The sequence below is a fragment of the Hermetia illucens genome, chromosome 1, assembly GCF_905115235.1.
Source record: "Hermetia illucens chromosome 1, iHerIll2.2.curated.20191125, whole genome shotgun sequence".
Classification (NCBI taxonomy): Eukaryota; Metazoa; Arthropoda; class Insecta; order Diptera; family Stratiomyidae; genus Hermetia; species Hermetia illucens.
The window spans coordinates 45,360,848-45,382,774 of NC_051849.1; the positions used below are offsets into that span (position 1 = coordinate 45,360,848).

General features: G+C 41.5%; 1 protein-coding gene across 3 annotated transcripts; it reads left to right on the forward strand.

The window, feature by feature from the left end:
• The first annotated feature begins 26 nt into the window (after positions 1-26).
• Positions 27-21,922, forward strand: LOC119646548. Of its 3 annotated transcripts, none has more exons than XM_038047025.1 (7): positions 28-272; positions 321-570; positions 13,247-13,363; positions 13,442-13,693; positions 20,734-20,820; positions 20,879-21,345; positions 21,433-21,921. In XM_038047025.1, exons 2-7 carry the CDS (start codon positions 415-417, stop codon positions 21,650-21,652), a joined length of 1,299 nt encoding a protein of 432 aa, XP_037902953.1. In that variant the 5' UTR covers positions 28-272; positions 321-414; the 3' UTR covers positions 21,653-21,921. The 3 variants fall into 3 exon arrangements, with proteins under 3 accessions (XP_037902954.1, XP_037902953.1, XP_037902951.1); XM_038047023.1 differs by having other exon boundaries at positions 340-570; XM_038047026.1 differs by lacking the exon at positions 20,734-20,820 and having other exon boundaries at positions 27-570; positions 21,433-21,922.
• The last annotated feature ends 5 nt before the right edge of the window (positions 21,923-21,927 follow it).

Genomic DNA, 21,927 nt, shown 5'->3' on the forward strand with positions numbered 1-21,927 from the left:
TGAAATGATGTCTCTCTTGCTTATGTCGAAATAATGCTGGCAATAAGGAAGTCATACAAATATGAAATCCGTTCGTGTGCGAATTTTCTGTACCTGGCGCCGACATGCACCTGTCTGCTCATCACGAATCAGGGATTTTCGCAGGAGCAAGTCAGGCTACTTGTGCATTTGTAAACGTGGTTTCTGGAGAGTTGGCGTCTCTTATCAGTTTTCAAAATTGCAACATATTGTGGAGTAGGTGGAGGGCTCAAAAACGCAAAATTGACGAAAAGGTATACAAAATCATTAATCTCGGAATTAGGAGGCGAAGCTGGTTGTAGTTCAAAACAATATCTTTAGTGTTCACAGACGATCAAATGGAAAGGATGTGCAGGGAAGAGAGTTGATTGTTGAAAATGTGTTGTGAATAAAAGAATGGGGACGTTTTGTTTCGATCAGTATGATCATCCACTACTTTGGTGCGAGGAAAAGAAAAGATTAGTGGAGCGACAAAATGCTGCGGAAAGTGTAAGAGCATGGCAACGTAAGAAAGCAGAGGAACAGGCTCAAAAAGAACGAGACAAAAAGGAGGTGAGTAATATCCTTATAAAAATATTATAAATGTTCACAGGAAGTATTAATAATTATTTGAGTAAGAAGAAGGTATTGTGTAAAATAAATCAAATTCTTGGAGGCCGCGAATTGCATAGAACCTCTTTAGATATCATCTATTTAAAAAATTCACATATTTATCTCCATCTATCTGTTTGTCCATTCCGCGGTCCGATAAAGACAACGGTTAAACATGAACTTTTGGTAAGAAAGTGAGAACAGTGAATGAATGATACTATTTTGAGTTGGGGGGCGGTTTTGCGTATATATCGTGGCTGCATGTTATGTCCAGATCCTCAAAACCTCTTCAATCGAATCTGGATATCAGTCCATGCAAGGTTTCAATAGTATGATTCAGAATACTTTACTGGTAGTGTCGTTATTACTTTACTTTCGAAACTCTGGCTGATATTCCATAACAGTGTCACACACACAGGACTCAGCGGAGGCGTCATTCACTTTGGGTTCGTCATCCATGCCACACAAAAGCTTGTTCTATACATCGATCATCTGAATAAAACTCAACTTTTGACGACCGATCCGCATGAAACAGACATAATCACTGTCAATGGCAGTGACCTGCCCAAAACTAAGCGAATTAAATATAATATCTTGGGTGAATCAATGTCAATGGTCAGCGAACAAAAGGCCGGCCAAAACAACAGTGACTTGATACGCTGGATTGGGATTTGAAGCCCCGCGACTACATCCAAATCAAGCCTTTCATAAAATAAAATGGCGCAACCGATCGAGACGAGCCGACCCCGCTTGTGAACGGGACAAAAACTAAAGAAAATGGAAATGGAAAAGGAACGGTTATCTGATCGATTGACCACATTCCGCACATTCAAGATAATCACTGTTCTACTCTTTCTCGCACTATCCTTTTGATGCATTTGCAGGCAAACCAGTTATAAATTTGATAGCGTCACTGGCTTACTTCGGCGGAAATCACACTATTACCCTAATAAGCCTCTGAAACTCTCAATAACAGAGAACGATCTATCAAAGCAGCATTTCTAATATGGTGACCTATTTCAGCTAAACCCCATGTGCGCCGGGCAAGTCGACCGTCATATTTTTTTTATTTAAATGCTCGTTTGTTATCATTTAAACTTTGGTACGTCTTTTTGTGTCAGAGAGACCAATTAGCCCAGCTTATTAAAATCATGATGATGTCCTCATAAATCCTAATATTCTAATCGGTTCGCTATCTGTCTGTCTGTCTCTCTGTCAGTCACGCCCACATTATTGGGAAACGATTATACCTATCACTACGAAATTTACTAGATTAGTTACTACTGCAGGCCTCAACGTATGCGGAGAATGACATTATGTAACGTTGAGTTTAAAGGGGCTCCCGTACATTCGACAGAGGAGTGTACATATTTTTTTTCCGTAAAATGGTCATATAGGTTATCAAATGTAAGGTCTCAATTAGTACCTTCTGATGAAAGTTTTGGAACTGGTTCTAACTGGAGGGGAGTATGGGGTGCTAAATTGTAGTTTTGAATAATCATAATCCAAAATACACTCCATCTACTCAAATTAAATTGAAAATTTTTTTTATATTTTTCCGGAAATTGACGGCAAAACCCCTTAAGTTCTTTCTAGAATCGTGAAATATCACAGTAGCATAGATCGTATAACGGATCATAAAGTTGCCAAGTTTGATGAAAGTTCTGCTATTATTAGCAAAGTTAGAGTATGTCAAAATTGAATATGGTATGAAAAGTTTTGGGTCTTTCTTTTGTAAGAATATGTCAATGCAAAGTTGTTCCATTTGCACATAGCTCATAATATTAGACTATTCCCTTTCGCGTGATATTGGAATTCAATCTCTTGGGATACACAAAGAGACTTCAAAATACCATGCCTTATATTATAGCGTATACTACTGCTCTTTAGGATGTATTCAATTTCAGAAAAAATATTCAAATTTACTATTATTAATTTTATCCGTGGAAGGATATTTGGAGGCCTAGATGTCTTACAGATTCGTGATTTTTACCAGAATTTTTCGTGGGGTAATTTGCGAGAATGGGTCCGTGAAATAATTAATTAGTTTCTAACTCCCGCAATCCCCGGCTTTACAACTGGCGTTAAAACTAACACCAGGTTCAAAAAGTATTAATCAAGGCCTTTCATTTGATAACCCCCATATGCTTATTTTTAGTGAAGAAAATTGTACACCACCTTTTGTATAGGATCTTCCATAGATTCAATGTAGAGCGTTTGGGGTATTGGTATTGGAGTATTGGTTCTAGTCTCGCGAAATTTCTGGTCAAAATATGTAAACATCCATGTTCAGTTCGGCCTGTCAGTTACGCCTGAAGAACTGACAATCATTTTTATTTATAAACGCTCACGTACAAAAATATCTCAAATTGGCATCTCAACGCCTACCACGTCCAGAGTTAAACTACTGATACCGCTTGTCTTGTCTGGACGACGATGGTGCTTCCAGTTCAACCGGCAGCCGAATGCACAACAAGCTTTTCTGACGTAAATAACAGGCTGAACTGAACGCGGCTTAAGGCAGTAAAAAAAACAGCCTGCAGTGACCAAATACGAACTGCTAGAAATCTGCTATACATTTGGAGACAATAAAGCCCTGGACCTGGGCAGCATACATTCATATTAGCTAAATTATTTTAACTGTACATGCGCTTCTATTTCCAGTATGGTGGCAGAAGCAGGTACTGTTACCTAAGGTTGGTAAACCTCAAGGTGAGCCATTCTCCTATAGACCCATGTGCCTTCTGTACACTTTGCGAAGGTTCCTTGACGACGGCTCCCCTGAATGCTCGCTTGCCCCAACTTGAACTAGAATTTCAGCGATACAGGCAGGCCATTCTGAGGTTAAGTGGGGTAAGATGATGGGACTCTGGTTGGTACTTCTTTCCCTCTTGCTATGGTATTTTGCTATCCACTCAGCTATCCACTCAGCTGAGCTGAGCGGTTAGAGCACAAGGCTGTCGTACGGAAGGTTGCGGTTCAAATCTCACTGGTGGCAATGGGATTTGTATCGTGATTTAACGTCGGATAACAGTCGACTCAGCTGTGAATGAGTACCTGAGTCAAATCAGGGTAATAACCTTGGGCGAGCGTAATGCTGACCACATTGTTTCCTATAGTGTACTGTACTTTCCAGCGCAGCTTCTTTTTAATCTGATTCAAGAGCCTGTTGTGCAGTGCGGCGGATATAGTTTGTTTTCCTTTTGTTTCCTCTCCTCGCTAAGCGTGTTGTAATCATCCTTTGGGTCATGAAATTATATGACAACATCTTGTGGTGAGCGTCGGATACCAGTCGACTCAGCTGTGAATGAGTACCTGAGTCAAATCGGGGTAATAATCAAGAGGCAAATCAGTAACATATCAGATTTTCTCTATGTGGCAAGGGATGGAAAAACTGTTGAAATATGGACATCAGTTGCATCATCTTTTCATCGATTTTAAAGCCTAAGACAGCATAACCGGGATGTCTGGAATTCCTTATTAGGGCAGACCTAGACCGGATACCGGTTGTTGCGCCGTTGATGGTGATGATGAACGGCGGCGCCGAGCTTGATGTTATCCATCGTATTAACAGCGCTTGATCCGGATAAGCTGTTCTGTTAAAAATCTGAAAATGGAGATATTTCTATATCAAGATCAAGTTGTTCCGTGTCAATGTTCTCTCTTTGCTTTTATTTGGGAACAACACATGAAAAGTAACCACCACTGTTACACAAAGGCCCCCAGCCTTCTTAACGACTATCTTCGCCGGGTATATAATCTCGAACGAAGAGCTGCGATGCCATACAGGTCAAATACCGTAAAACCTGTTAATTAGAACGTAGAAGTGCCAGTGGATAGGTCAGACTTTAAGAAAGGGCGACAATTCTATTGTTGTGTATACCTTGCAATGGAATCTACTACCTCAAAGTTGCCTAAGAGTGGGTCGCTATTGAAACATGTGGCGTAAAACAGTAGAGGAATGTAGGGTTCTATGGAAGACCTGGAAACAATTAAGGTCAGCGCTAGCTCGTAAATTTGGTGAACAAACAATGACCTATTTGGAGGATATTGACAACAATTTGGGCTGAAACTGATCCCCAAGTTAAGAAAAAGTACCTGGTGGTTATTCTTAGCAAGACCGATTACGGTGGAATCTCCGAATATACAGCTCGAATCCCTACAGTTCTCGCTTATGGCCTTATGCAATAGTTAGTTCTTTTGCCAGATATACGAGATTTTCCATTAAAAAGGATTTAGGTTGCTATCTCACTAACCATTATTTCTTTTTTATTCACCTTTGCCACACACCCACACGAATGTCATTATCCAACTTTGTGCTTTACGCATTGGGTCCAGCACTGCCTATTGGATTGGAGAGAGGCAACCAAATACATATTCTTCACTAACCATCCAAACACAGAAGTGGCGATGCTTTTTTTCCTCAAACGAATTTGAAGCGGTCCTCCCAGAAACCAAAATTTCATGGTTCTTATGTATCTATTGATGGTTATAACTCACATTTCTGGGTTGCTGTACATTTATAGAAGTTCTTATAGTATTCTAACGCGGCCTCTAGTAGTATTTATTTCTCACTTATATTCCGTCCGACCATTAAACTCGTCTACCCCAACAAAGTAGAAAAATTGCATTGTCACTAGGGGGAAGTATCACATTTTCCATCCAACCAAAAGTTGACCACACACAGGCTTTTAGCTGCTGCTTCAACGACCTGAAAGGAATTTTTTAGCTCTGAATTTATTGCACCTGTACGTTATGCAACACCTTTCTCGGAAACTTTTTAAAAAACTTCACAATTTCTCCTTCAAGCCAGTTTGCTGTTTTCCTCCGAATTTTAATGAAAAATCGAAGAAAGTATCGTAACGACGATCTCAATGGCTGAACTGCCCAACTTCCATGTGTGCTTTGATTCATGCCCAGGCCTTGTATAGGCCGTTCAAAAGCCATCTTCAGTTTAATTAGCATTATATTGCCACCGCCAAGAGAAATTCATTTTGAGACTGGATTGGGATGGACTCTGCTGAGATTTAACGACATTTTTTTTTATAAAATATGTATAATCAGATTCTCGATGAAAGCGAGAGTCTTTCTGGATTTTGTACATTTATGAAAAGTTTACACCATCAATTCGGCGTTTCAGACGCAGATGAATCACTGGATATGGCCAAAACCAGTTCTTCGGCATTTCCATTCATCTTGCTAGTCGACCAGGCCTCAATTTCACTTTCCATACAAATTACAAATTTCGGACGTTATCAATGTAAAGCTGGATGATGTAAAGAGTGAATAATTTTGAACCAGTCAAAGGATGACGTGAATGCGGTTTGTTTGTGAATAGGAAATGGACCCCGGACATTGTTCATTGCTATCTCAGCCGTTTCACTAGTCTGGAATCAATGGAACGAAATCCAGTTCAGTTACATAGTAAACCAACCGCATTAGCATTGATGATAATTCCATGATAATTTTAGCTGTATCTCAAGCATAAGAGTTATTCAAATGGTAATAATAGATATCCACCGTTTCCTAAACGCTCCACGTGTTGCAGAAATGGCTCGGATATACCACGATCGATAATAACTTAAAAGCGACCAGACAAGCCATCACCAGAAAGAAATAAAAATAGAATTGCAAACGTTTCCATCATAAACCATATTTTTGCCTGCGCCACTATGATAATCACGCCATCGTATCTATGTAGAACAACAATATTACAAAATAATAATTCACTCGAATCAAATCTAATGCCATAAAACAAAAGTGGAATTTTTGATTCCTGGTGAACGGGGTTGCGCCACTTGGTATCAATCCCTAGCCGGACAGGAAAAAATTGGGTCAAAGAACCAATAAAGGGTAGTGAACTTCTTGAAAGGATAACAATATTTTTCGTACGCCAGTCCCGGACTTTCCCAACTAGTCATGCAAAAAACCTTCAGCCTTCTTGCAAATTCAATAGAATCATGCATATTCCCTAAATATAGAATCGTGTGTAGACGGCAAACGATTATTCAAGTCCTAATATTTCGAGGTAAACAAACAACAAAAATAACAAAATATTGCCATCACGTGCAGGAATTTCTATTGATGTCACAATAGGCTCCTTTCACGTATGAACTCTAGCAAAATAGAAAGGAACGCCATTAGAAGTTTCTTTTTCATTCAAGATAGGGTTCAAAAATACTAAAAATGACAGGGCACATTTCAATAGTAAAATATAGGTTACTAAATATTTACCTGACTTTATTAGCTGAAATTTATAGCCCCAATATGTTTACCAAAATTAGTAATAGGCAATCCATAACCCTTGCTTAAAAAGAACAGACAGAACTATCGGAATATTGGGGTTCGTATTAGTGCTACTAGAATCAACTGAACTTCGACTTCCAAAACACAGCCGCGCTCTCGAGTTTACCGTATTCTATACAATTGATGGAGGAAATATTAAAATATTAGTTGAAGCAGGCATTTAGCGTGTGATCCAAAGTGGAAATGGGCACATCTACATCACTCGCTTAGTACCTACTCCATAACCATCTAAAATGTGACACTATCCCATTTTCCAAAAACATACTAACTCCTTCAAGAGCACTTCATTCAAGACCGTAACGATACACTACAGAACACTGTAGGAGGCAATGTGGTCAGCATTGCGCTCTAACACACTTCAAGGCCCTGATCCAATATGGATTGTTGCGCCAACGATTATTATTATTATACTAACTCCTCCTCATCGATCTGCAGCATGTTACCGTCGGACGACTTACCGGTCTGTGTTATTAGAAATGTGGATTCCACTACACGGTATGGCTATAACCATGAAATCGAAACCCTTTCTTATAATGAGATTTTATCCACACTATTCGCAAATTACTTTTTCATAGCACCCATGGTCGGTGCACTAACGTAGGATCTCGTTGATAACGATAGCAAGCGAAAATAGAAACATTTTCGATGTTTTCATTCTTCTGTCCTTAAATACTGTAAACCGGAAACTAGATATTTCAGATATGAAAGCTTTTGTCATTTTTGAACGCGTACATAGACAAAAATAAAGTTTTGCTTTAATATCTGAAGCAAATTTAACAATTATATCACATTTTTTTTAAGGATTGAGGGGTCCTAAGACCGCATCCACTTAATGTCGGACTAAACCAAACGGGAAGCAACTTGCTCCTTCTTTTTTTGGTCAATGGACCCCTTGTTTAGGGCTTAACACCCAAAACTTCAAAAATATTAGGTTTCTTACTAAAGCAGAGGTAAAAGCTCTGGCCAAGATTTGACTTAAAGTATGGCCGGGTTTACGCTACGTTGGGAGTACCCAACTTTCCTTCACATCTGCCTTTAGGACGAGAGTTAGACATAATTTAACGTTCAACGCAACTCTTCCAACAATGAGGTGCCTGTCTCTAATCCACAAACCTGGAAATGAAATGGGAGAGATAATCGACGCAACAAACTCGCCAACTCAGGAACTAGCAAAAATCACTGGTTTCGAAACTAAGCAGTTTGAAGCTCAACAGCAAATACCCGGTGAAAGACAGAGGAGAGCTCATCGAACGGATGCGAGAAAACCTGAAGCACATAACAAACGACGAAATGCTAGTTTCCTTTGTTGTAAAACCTTTGTGTCCTAGCATCCCTAAAAAGGCGGTCTGAAGAGAGAAAGTTCACCTAAGTGAAGAAAGGAGGTTTGCCAATAAATAAAACTTGTCTCTTTATGTAGGAGCGAAATTCATCTTGAGGGGTAGATTCTACAAGACAACTTCAGGAGTTGCCTAGGGAAACCCCCTCTCAGAACTACCCAGCGAAATGTTCATGAACAAAACGGAAGAGAGAATGGAAAAAGAGGGAACAGTCCCTCCCTTTTGGAAACGATATATGGATGATGTCCTTGTCGTGGTCAAGAGACAAGATGCAACGTCCGTGTTGGAAAGTCTCAATAATATTCACAAAAAAATTACTTTCACAGGAACGGAAAGGTGGAGTTTATCATTCACAGAAAAACCATCCACACCATTTATGGAGTGCGAAAATGGTCCCCTTCAACTCCATGATCCATCATCGAATGTACACGGTCCAGCTAAATGAGGAATACTTCAAAAAGGAGAAAGAATACATCTTACATATGTACAAGAATAGCGCTAAGATGAACGGCTACAAGGAAAAAAATAGTAAGACGAAAGGAGAGGCAACTGACGAGGAGAAAATTAACGCATCCAATTGTGCTACAACTGAAAACTCATGGGACAGAAATAGATTCCCATGCATCTACTCAAGGGCAACGTGTAAAATTAAAAAATTAATGTAGAAAACAAACCCGGTGCCGATAGTTACAAGCAATCCACAACAACTAAGATAAAAATTAAGTTCTCCAAAAGACTGCGAGGAATGGGATCTACAAAATCGATTGTCCGGAATGCGACCAGTTCTACGTTAGAAAACTAAAAGGCTGGCGACCACCAGGATCAAATTAATTTGAGGCGTAAAAGATAATTTTGTTAATAATGATGATATTTTCATATTGTTGTTTCATGTTCACGTTACTGCAGGATACCATGCGCATGAAGCATCATAATGGGTCCTTGAACAATTGACCAGTTTCGGACCCCCGAACTCCTCTTCTTTGCAACCAATACCAAAACTAATATCTGCTTCAAAGGGTACCGATTGAAATCCTGCATTTCATACCCCTATATTCGTTGAAAAACATTTCGCATCCATATTTTACGTGTATGGCATATCTTAGTACACAAATGTTAATCAAGACGATTAATGTTGCTGAAAAAGCAATGAGAACAATATATTGAATCAACAGACAAATGTAACATTTAAAAAAAGAAAAACTTTTTAAAATCTTGAGGCCGAAAAACAATTTTTGCGGTGAAAAATTATTTTTTGATAGCTTGCAGCAAATTCTGCTCGATTGTCTGTCCAAAGGCCAAGTAGAACGAGTAGCAGGACCTATGAATACACACTTCCTTACGGCCAGAATATATAGCCTTGGCCTCTTGTCTGAGATCTCGCAGTGTACAGAACTAATGGGGGAGGGATACTCCCTCTGGCGACCACGTGATCAGATGGGAGACTTCGATTTCCGGCACAGACGCCAAGATGGCCAACGTCCTATCCGGAGATCTCTGTAGCCACAGAAACTCCAGCACTTGGTGCGACTTTTTCATCATCTAACTGCTTCACTTCGCGCAGTAGGCTTGGTACACGGTCACCAATTGTTAGCTCTGTCTATAAAAGGTAAAGTTTGGCCACTTTGCTCGCTGACAGGTGAATTGAGTCGCTCTTCAGTTTCTTGTAGGAGCAATCCTGGTGCATGTTGGTCCTGGTCCATTCTGTCGAGTTCCTACGGTGGCCCCGTACGGCCACGGCAGTTATTGACGGAGCTGGCTCCATTTTCTCCGTGGACATCTCATGACGCATTGAAACAGTCCACAATGACCTGCGGAAAGCATAGGAGATAGAGAACGCACGGTTCTGAGCAACGCGTATAAAAGAACGTAGATTCAACCAGATTTACTTAACTCCGCCAGGTGAAGTAATACCTGGATGCAGGAGATGTTATGTTATAAAGTACTAATCAAGAACTTTCTTTCATACCTTACTTGCCTATATTCGTGTCAATACATGGAACGGTTTCTGTGAAAAGTGACAGACAAAGTGATTTAACTGACCTCAGGTCTACCATAGATATTGATCTTATAGACTTTCCGGATGGGATCATCCCCATCCATACGAATTAAGTGACCCGCCCACCGTAACCTATTGAGCCGGATTTTATCCACAACCGGACGGTCATGGTATTGCTCATAGATTTCGTCTTTATGTAGGCGACGGAATCGTCCATCTTCATGTAGGGGGCCCAAAATTCTTTGGACGATTCTTCTCTTGAACGCGGCCAAGAGTTCGTAATTTTTCTTGCTAAGAACCCAAGCCTCCGAGGAATTCATGGGGACTGGCAAGATCATAGTTCTTGTATAGTAAGAGCTTTGACCCTATGGTGGGATGTTTCGAGCGGAACAGTTTTTGTAAGCTGAAATAGGCTCTATTGGCTGACAACAACCGTGCGGTCACAAAGTTGAATTCTCCTATCTTTATTCTTCCCGTTTCACCAGTGCGGTTTGATGTTGTTGGTTGGTTGGTTTTCGGTGCTGACGTTACCAACATATTTTGTCTACTAATCACCGCCTGCTCGATCTGGATGAAGGCAGTTTGTATGTCTCTTGTGGTTCTTCCCATTATGTCGATATCGTCAGCATAGGCCAGTAGTTGGGTGGACTTAAAGAGGATCGTACCTCTTGCATTTACGTCAGCATCACGGATCACTTTCTCGAGGGCCAGGTTAAAGAGGACGCATGATAAGGCATCCCCTTGTCGTAGACCGTTGTTGATGTCGAAAGGTCTTGAGAGTGATCCTGGTGCTTTTATTTGGCCTCGCACATTGGTCAGGGTCAGCCTAGTCAGTCTTATTAATTTCGTCGGGATACCGAATGTACCGAATGTACAGTTTTACCATTGCTATTCTATCATAGGCGGCTTTAAAGTCGATGAATAGATGGTGCAACTGTTGTCCAGATTCCAACGGTTTTTCCATCGCTTGCCGCAGAGAGAAAATCTGATCTGTTGCTGATTTGCCTGGAGTGAAGCCTCTTTGGTATAGGCCAATGATGTTGTGGGCGTATGGGGCTATCCGACCTAGGAAGATAGAGGAGAATATCTTATAGATTTTACTCAGCAACGTGATACCTCTATAATTGCTGCACAGTGTGATATCTCCCTTTTTATGTATGAGACAGATAATGCCTCTTTGCCAATCGTCCGGCATTGATTCGCTATCCCATACTTTCAGCACAAGTTGATAAACCACTTGGTGTAACTGGTCGCCTCCATATTTAACCAATTTGGATGTAATTCCATCGGCTGCAGGCGACTTATGATTTTTTAGTCGATGAATTGTACCGACTATTTCATCAACTATATCATCAACACCCAAGTTGTTATGGGGGTCTCCATAGTAGGTTACGCCGATGACATAAAGTCATATGTGAGCATGACCCTCGCAAGGATTGTGCCATACTTCGTGGGTCAGTAATGCGTCCACAGTCTCCTTATGACTAGGGTAATCAGTTCCAGCCAGTTTAGGAAATTGAACTGTACATTACGAGTAAATGCAATCCGAAAAGATGAATGCAGAAGATATCTGTAACAGTTTAAACTGGACAGCTGCTACAGTACCCCGCATTACATGGAGCATATTTTCTCTCATTACCCCAGATTTGTTGAGAAAAGGAAATTGAGGAAATACGTGCTAGAAAAACTATAATGTAGTTAATCACATGGTAGGATGTATTCAATGTAAGCTGAGAGAAGCAGAACAGGCGCTATTGACAATCGATAAATGTACGAATTGAAAGAAGGCTAGAGCTATGTCAACCCAGTGATATAATTCTTTGTTGTGATTTCCCAGAAAAATGGACAGAACGACCAACAATGGACAAACGAACAGACAGACAAAGAGATAGACAGGACACTCATTTTAATAGGGTTTTGTTTTAAGGGAAAGAAGGAAGTTGCCAAAAAAATATAAACGGGGTGCAACCTCGTAAATCCGAGACGAAGTATTAAAGAGCATGGAAAGGGGATAACTCAGGAGCAATGATAATCAGATCAAAACGGAGCATATCCCATACTGATATTCTCTGCAAAGACGAATTAGATAATAATGTGATGAGACTTAGAGGAACACAGAAAAGAGGTCTGCTATTCGAGCTACGCAACAAAAAGCAGGAACACTGAGAATATTAATAAAAGTATCGCGGACTAGTTTGCTTAGTAAAATGCCGTTCATTAGCCGTTAGCTAGTATTAGAGAGGAGGCCTGTACAGTTCTCGTGAAATAAATGAAAGCAAAAAATTTACAGATTAGGAATGTGCATATGGCAGAACGCAGAACGTTATCATCAGTATGTCGCTATATATATCATTAGGCAATGTACCCGCAACGAGACAAGGATTTCGAAGGATCCGCGGACAAATATCAGGGAGAAGAGGATTCGTTGCTGCATAACCTGTAACGATATCGGTAACCTCTGCGTCATACCGTTGGTTCATGTGGTTAGCGAATTCTTTTCATCAACGACAAGCTCCCGCGCCATCATCATCCAACAAGCGCGCAACATGAAGTGGGCACTAATTCATGACGGTGGCGGATGCCTCTTGTTTTCGTTATTAACGGTGTCCAAACGGACCAGTACGTATGCCAGCGTGATATCCTCGAAACGATGAGTCTTCCTTTGTCCAAAAATATTCAGATATTGTAGATATCTATATTATTGTATCCATTCCCATCGAGTTTTACTCGATCAACTACTCCCCGTTGAAAATTACCCATTCAATAGTTTTTCCTCTGTTCCTTAACTTATTTATTCCGACTATGACAAAGCGTAAACGAGGATATTCTAGTATCATATACTATGAATATGCTCGTACCATATGCAGCACTTTAGCATATAAATAAAAAAAGCTTGCTTACATAGAAACTTCCTATTCAACAAGGGAAGCGTTTCCTTCACTAGTTTGTTACCATGAAATCCTTGCTAGTGAACCTTCTCCTTGTCTACGTTTTGCAGTATTACGACCTATCAGTTTCTCATTGTCCTTGGGGACGGCCTGGCGGCGGAGCACCCAACTTGGATATTCGCAAGCGCAACATTACTGCCGAAGGACTGCATCCAACCCCCAGCCATGTAAGTTGAACGTTAGAAATTGTTTGCATCCTTTGAATTCTTTATCAGATTTGCACCAGTTTAATTGTTTTTATTTAGGGAACACGTGGCTCGTCATTGCCTCCTTGTCATATAAATCTAGGGGGTAGCGGTCACATTCGAAGTGCAGCGGATCGATTGTACATAACCCTCAAGGATCATCCTTCACTGAGTTTTCGAAATAAAGGACACGTTGACATTGAGCTTCGCTATAAAACCGATAAGACGGATAAGAAGCCTAAAATGCAACTCGAGAAAATAACGGTCACGGAAAAACCGAAGGCGAAGGAGAAAAAGAAATCTGCGGATGAGGTATGTATGGTAAAGCATAGAATTTTGTGTGGAAGCAATTGTTAATTTATATATGTAGATTATGGGTTGAAGCTTTTTTAGCAGCTAAGATTTGGTGTTTCATAATACGTACATTTTGAATGTCTCTTCAATGAGTCGCGTTGCAAATTGCATAATGTCATACAATATTTTCTCCGATTCAGGTTTATTTACGCAAGAATATACATCGATTTTGTCAGATTTATCTATAAAGAAATACGGTATTGGCTATTATTATTCTGTTAAGGGAAGTTGCACTGCGTCCTTAAAAAACTATTGTGCCCGTTTTACCGGTGATAGTGTACCTTTTGACTATAGTAGGTCAAGTAAGCCCATAACCGTTAGACATTTTAGTGTATTCCTTACTTCCAAATATTTCAACTTTGCATCTGATATTACATATTCTCCCAAGTGCCACGACCTACCTTACACAAATGCCGGATGCTGTCCCATAACATGTATAGAGATTTCACTCCACAGAGTGATAGTTAATCGGCAGTGACCAGTGAAAATTCCCACTAAGATTCGGAGATACTTCTTGGCGAGGTTTAAACAGTCCAGGTTCGTATCCCCCAATTAACACCTTGCACTGATCTATTCCTGAAAGGCTTGCCGAGTATAGTTCCCAACATGACCTGGAACCCAAAGTGTCCAGACCATTTTGAGCAAGCCGAGCGTATTCACTGTATCAAGCCATTCCCATACCAGTTTAATCTGGTTGGATCGCCGCTTAGCTGTCAATCAGATAGCAACGTTCTGCGCTCTGTATTTCCTCTGAAGATTAAAGGAGGCACATCTATCTATGGCGTCTACTTCCGCCTGAAATATGCTAGTGTGCTTACCCATTGGTTTCAAGCACATTTTCTTTGGACCAATGACCCCAGCAGCCTCTCCCTCAACTGTGCAGAATCATGTCACAGCCACGCTCTCCGAGTTAGCTTTATTACTCCAACGTGTTCCAAACTTCTTACCGAAATGAGACCTCGTTTTTATATTAGCCTTTAGTATCAATAATTCATAGCACCGGTTAGGAAGAATTTCAATCTTCCTTCAATTTAGGCAACTCTCCGCCTCACTGATACTCCCGGTTATCCTAAAGATGGCCCTCCTTGCCCGCATCTGTATGATAGAGAGATATCGTTAAAGAGAGGAGTTAATCCCGGAAGGATTTCCAGGGATGCCGTTGAGCATGCCCTAATTATCCCACGGATACACGCGCAAGCCAGTAAGTGGCTTGTGTGCTAAGTTCAGTTCTTTCTACCCAGATTACCGCCTTATAGGTAACCATTGGTCTTACTACTGCAGTGTGTACCCAAAGTAATATTTTCGCGGTGCAACCCCATTTTTTCCTGCTATTTACCTGCAAGTCATCAGAACTCTGGAAGCTTCGGACATGTGTCTTCCAGATTAATTTCTGGTCTAGCGTGATTCCAAAATATTTTACCTCTGTTTCTCGTTTCGCCTCGATGCCATGTAACCTTATGGCTCTCAGCTCAAGCTTACGCTTCCTAGTGAATGGTACTATGGTGGTTTTGGCGTAAACCTGGGCCGGTATTCCAGTATTTGTTAACTCGCCCAGGGTTGACTACCATACTTCACATAATTGGTGATAGTATCCCAACCTGTGGACAACCTTGAGTAGTATTTATGACAATAGAATTTGTACCTGCCAGTACTTCTATTTGCCTACTATTTAACATTCTACCATTTCCAGTTATCCTTTCTTTCCCTTTTGTTAGTTGTTGGGGTATCAGGAAGAAAGTTGTTGCCTTCCACCGTGTGGTAGGGTCCCAAGAAATGAGTCCTGAGAAGCAGGCGTAGTCTGTCCTCCTCATTCTAGGTAAATGTCCTATCTTCTTTCTTCAGTTAGATACGAGATATTGTCCCGCCTATGACTAAAGCTTTGTATGGCCTGGTTGCTTCGTTGGTTTATTCGATCCCGTGAAACCGTGTTGTTGCTCAGATGCTTTTCCTTGGAATCCCAATCCGTTGTCCTGAGATTCCTTATTATTAATCATAATAATAACTGTTGGCGCAACAATCTAATTGGATCAGGGCCTGTATTAGAACACTTCATTCAAGATCGCCCGAGATTATAACCCTGATTTGACTCAGGTACTCATTCACAGCAGAGTCCACTGGTATCCGACGTCAAATCACGATACAAATTCCACTACCACCAGTGAGATTTAAACCGCGACCTTCCGTACTACAGCCTTGTGCTCTAACTACTCAGCTATCCGGACTCCTTATCATTCTTTTTATTGCGGAGTTGCCCTCAATATCGAATCTGATTTTGTCACCTAAAAAAGGGCTCGTCCGATACCCTTCAACTGCTGATCAGTCCGTTCATCAGAGTATTCCCTAGAGTTATGCCTAGTACCTCCTGTCTAGTGCTGGTCACGAATGTTGGAGTATTCCCTATATCATATCTCTATCTTACTACTTAAAATAAATTCAAGAAGTTATTCGCCTCTTCGATTGATATTGCTGATTACCCAGACTTCGTGATGAGCGTTGGCATCGCAGTCGAGGAGAAATGATAGCGCCCTCGTCAAACAATACTTACACTTACACTATAGCGACTAGCTTCGATGAAATCTGGATGTCGTCTCCTGGGAAGTAGCCCGATGCCACGATTGCGTTTCGAGTGCTCCCCGGCTTCCAGTGAACCTTGGATAGTCACAAGGTCTTCGGTCAGGAACGCTGAAAGACATATAGATTTTAAATTACGTTTAAGAATGATGCAAGCTCTTAGTTTTTTGCAAGAGGAGTCCCAAATTACCTGTCTGATTCCTGTTTGTAGAACACGAATCTGCCCTCGGTATACCCAGGGTTCATAAGCCAGTACTATTCCAAAGTTCTCCTTGGAACTTTCCTTGCAATTACTAGTTAATAAAGGAGGAACCGTATTTTTTCACTTGAAATTCTTCCAAAAAATGACAAATTTAGTATCTATTATGATTTGTGGGTCATGTGAACAGTGTTGTTCAACTGCTTCCAGAATGCCAGAAATTTCGTATTGGTGGTAGTTTTGGTTTTGACGGCCCATTCCCTGTTTGTCGTAAAAGGCAACTAAAAGAGATGGAAATTTATGGACTAGCAACGTGCAACATCACTGCTACTGAAACGCCTACAATGCACGCTCCTCCAAAACGGTATTGGGTCCTCAGAATGCTCGTTTCTTTCAACTCGAGGGAGAGACTCAACGATATAAATTGGACATTCAGGGCCTAAACGAAATCATATGGTGGACACCTGGAAAGTACGCTTCTGTCGCTTGCGGCAATATGATTTTGCAATCTGGAAAGCTAAGTAGTAGTAGATATTAATCCGGTGTGGGATTGTTATTGATGGCCACCACAAGGCGAGTTCCCTTGACTTGAGAGCTTTTGACCGAATTTTGACTGCAAGATTCCGGTCCAGGCATCACAATTATACAGAGATATGCATCACCATTGATTTCTGATACAGTAGAAGGTCGTGGGGGTTTAACGTAAGAGAAAGAGGGCTATCATTTTCATCACTTGCTCTCAGAGGGCCGTCTCCATGGTACCAGATAGCCTCTGGTGAGGCTTCGTGGCAAGAGCGACTTCAGATGATTTCCTTGTAGACTCGGGTCTGATTGCCCTCCTGGAATACACACAAGCGGCATTCAACAGCGGAGTGACAGGCATCGACCCAGTGTCCAATATAGTGGAGAAAAATGTTGACTTTTTAGGGTCTTGGCGGTCATCCCCTCGTCCAATCTCTGAGAAAGGTCTCGTATTCCCAAGACCTCCGTACGAGTGGAAGCGGCAGATCTGCAGTGACTGCAGACCGTCAACCTCAGCGACTTACTCCGTTTGGATGCACTCATTGCCGAAATGATTTCTCTTCTGCTTGAAGAAATACTCTGTATCCACATATTACGGTGACTAGCCATGTTATCCACAAGACAAGGAACTTCATCGGATGTAATACGGCTAAGAACCATGGTGAAGTGTTCTTTCCACCTCTTCAGTTGTTCATAATCGTGGATTAGAACTCGACAGCTGACGTCCTTCACACGACTATCGAAAAATTTGCGACCACATGCAAGCTCTTTCGCGATTAATTTCTGAAATCATTACGATTTGCGACATCTTCCGTTTTTCTGACCAGCGTAATAACAAATTCTCCCTTATCATGGCGTACACTAATCAGAACTTCTCGGGATTTCGCTCGGTACCAGAGTTCGAGTGCGTCGCGCCTGCCATCACTTGTAGCGATCATCAGAGCCTTTAACCCCTCTCGTTCATCGATCCGCTTCTACGACTCCGCAATCAGCCAGATATTACTAGTGTAGTAGTGTAGCACCCGAGAAAAGAGCATTTTTACGGCGGCCCAATGCTCATCGATATTCTCAGGCGGGCTACTCAGTACATCTGCCGTTCGATCAGTAGGATTCCTCTCCCACTGTCGAACGACAGCTAGGTCATACAAGCGGACGATATTGAATTTCGGGGATCGCAGCTCCTTAACCATGCGAGAATTGGCGAACGCAACAGGCAAGCGAACATAAGCGACCATCAAATGGTGATCCCTTTCGAAGCCGTGGTCAACGCCTTTCTTGTTACAAAGATCCAGGAGACAATTCCCAAATCTACTGTTGATAGCAGCGCGGTTGATCTGATTGTTCGTAACTGACCTTATGTCAGGCTCTGTGCCGCCACTGATGAGGTGATGGAAGTTGCAGAAATCCATGGACCTCCCACTATTACCATCGCGGTCACCAAAACCGTGTTTCTCCATATATTATACGTCCGAGGAAGGTGTCGTCAGATACCAGCTTGGTATTCAGATAAACCATCATGATCACAATCTCACCTTTAGGAAGCCTCCTCTGAACAAAGTACTCTCCAGAGTCCCACCATCGAGAAGCGCGCGCATATTCCAGAAACCAATTATAGTCCGTTTTCGATAGCTAAAGAACATTGCCCGAGGCCAGGTGTTATCCGAGAGAGGCGCTTAATTTTCACCCCAGGCCTAGAGACTTCCTTGAAATAAAGGAACAATAGGTGTGTGTAGATAGTTTTCACCCCCAATCCGAATTTTTTTTATTTCAAAATCTCTCAAAAATTCTGACTCTCGACAAACGGTCACTTTTTCGGATATTTACAAAGTTCCAGACGAGGTTTATCGGAGAACATTATTTCCATTTCTGACCCCAGAAGAGGAAGAAAAGTTGTATTTAAAAACAGTAGTTCATTGCTAACATATAATGCCACACCTTGTTTCCTGGGACCATAAGCTATTATAATGGTCTTTATTCGTGCTGGACTGAACGTTTTTTTTTTCAAAAAGGTATAGATCAAATTCATTATTTTGTTACTGTTGCAGTTTCTTAGTGTCTTTTTCCATCAATAATCAGTTCGAGGTACTCAAGGATAGCAGATCTGAGTCTGTAAGGTTGTGTTTCTGGTCCGTTTGTTCGCCAATGATACCCTTAGGGTATATAATGGTGGTTGTCTTACATCCATATCGCAGAGAGGCCTCCTTGTGGGCCCAATGCGTTGTTTTTCGCTTTAAAACTCGGGCTCCATGTCCCTTAATTGCGGCAAACGTATTACAACACTGAACCTGTACTTGATTATGGTGTCCAAATCAAGCCGTGCCCAAAGAGGACCGTGGGATTATGCCTGCACGGCAGGTACTCATGTTGAACCCCCAAGACTTTCATGTTGCTGGTAAGAAACTAAAGCTAACCCATAGAAAACAAGCAATGGTTTCTTATCAGGTGAAGGGGCGAATACCATTTTACATAATGTTGCCATAATTTAGCCATAAGTTCAGCATGGCATGAAGCATCATTTCTGGAGTTGGACGCACGGTACTGGTCTTCAAACTCTCTACATCGATCGCAGGCAGTCTCATCTAACTTATCCTGAAGTCAGGAACATGCGCCGCTAACCACTGCTGAATTATCTTGGCTTTGTAAGCGGGGCCGAGTCCTGCTGAAAGCACCACGGCTTTCCAGCGAATAGAGATTCACTCAATGGCTCGACTACATCCTCTAATATCTTTTCGTACACGCTCCCATTGGTTTCGACGCCGGCCTCGCAAAAATGCAGTTACTCCGTGATATGAAACGCCCCAGCATATCATGACAGAAGTCGGATCGTGGCGACGTTGGACTCGCGGCACATTTCCTTCGGTTTCATAACAATTGTGAGCATATACTCGATCATTTTGTCGATTAAATTTTTCCTCGATGGTAAAAACTTTTTCATCAGAAAATAGAATTTTGCTATATTTTTTACCGGGAAATCGTTGTAGAAGAACAGTACACCGAGTTCGTCGTATTTCCGTCAGGCTTGGCGTTAACGTATCGCTAATGCACCGCCGGTATGCACCGAGACTGAGATCTTCCCGTAAAATACGACTCGTAAATCGGGTTGAAACGCCTATTTCCGCCGACATTCGTTTCTGCTTGCGGAGATGATTGCGACGAACACGCTCACGCACAGAATGCACAACATTCGGGCGACGTACGGAGCGCGGGCACCCGTCCCGCGGCCAGTCAACCACATCAGCTGTTTTGCGGTACCGAGCTAATGTCCTAAAAACGAATCTTTAGTTTTCCGGCAGCTTTTCTAACAAACTATGAATCTTTTCTGGCGCATTCCCGCGTTGGTGCAACGCAATAATCGCCCCGCAATTGTTTCCTCGTCTTTCTGGTGGATTTAGTACTAATGATTTTCCCTCTCATCGTTCCTAATCTCGAATAGTCCATTGTAGCTGAGCAATAGACAGGACAACTAACTTCGCGCAGCAAAATTTTGCTCATTGATAAATAAAAATTTAAATTAACCAAATAGCAAATTTAAGGACTTTCCCATAGTTTGTACTATGAGTTTGAATAATAGATGTTTATAACAAATGAGATTGTACTTGAAAACGAATAATTCTTAAGTTCTTTATTCGAAATGCGTAGAATATAAACAACTTTCTAATAAATTACTCCATACTGACACTAATGTTTTATTTACCATCACCAAAAGGAACACAATCCTTGGGGCAAAGCTGGACCTGGCGGTGCCCCATGGCGTAATCCCAAAAGTGTTGGTAGTTCATTTATGCGATCTCTGGTAAGGCAAACAATACTCATTCCAATCAGAATAAACTTTGCTGTTTTCTCTTCCACAGGGTTGGACCAACAAAGAACTTCTAAAGGAATTAGACCAAGAGAATCCTCAAACCGCACCTAGTGAAAAACCAATCAAAACCAAACAAAAATCTTCTAAAGAACCAGTCCGGAAATGCTGTCCTCTATGCTCGTGTAAGTGTACAACGGCAACAACACTTACGACCTCAGAATCCGAACCTACCCAGCAAGTCGAAAAAATAACAAAGGACAAAACCGGCAAACCTACAGATAACATTTCGAAAAACAAAGAAGGGTCATCTAAAAAACCTACAGTGGAACAAAAGGAAAAGTGCGTACGAGTCAGACGACCCACTCGCGGTGGAGGTTGTCACCGTAAATCCAACGGTTCATGTATGGCTGCAAGTGAAGGAGTAGAACTTGTGCCTCTCCTTGCTCGAAGACGTGGAATGCATCGACCGGTCAGCTTATCCAGCACGGACGTTACAAAACGCGTGGAGTGTAATAGGTACGGTAGTTGTTTAAAGAAATTTACTTTCCATATCCGGTAATGGGAGCTGGTCCAAAAAATACCTTCTCATTGTGACTTGTACAGATCCGCCTCTTCCTACAACATCGAATATTTGAAAGACCTAAAACGTCAAATTTCCCAGCACGTTCGTCGCCTGAAACTGGCCAAAGAACAGGAAGTAGAACTTTGCAATCGCCACTTTCAAACATTTGAACAGTTTTGGGGACGACCTGGCCACGGAGCGCCCAGGAATGTTAAAACTAAATTAAATTTGGACGATTTGCTTTATGGAGTTCCAGTTTGAGTAAAGCAAATTCTGTACACAATCTAAATTACAATGGATAGAATAGCGCAAATTTCGGTAGTTCATTTTGCGTAATGAAAGCTTTTTGCCATTACTGTAAATAAATGCGAAATTTCTTCAAAAATTCACTTTACTCGCTTGTAGTGTTTGCAAGTGAGAAAAAAGTTTATTTTTCCGTAGTAACGAACGGCGTTAAGAGAATAAGGGCGCGTGAATAAATGTCGGCAATTCCATATGTACATAGGATGTAGTAATCCGATCTAGACAAATAAAAA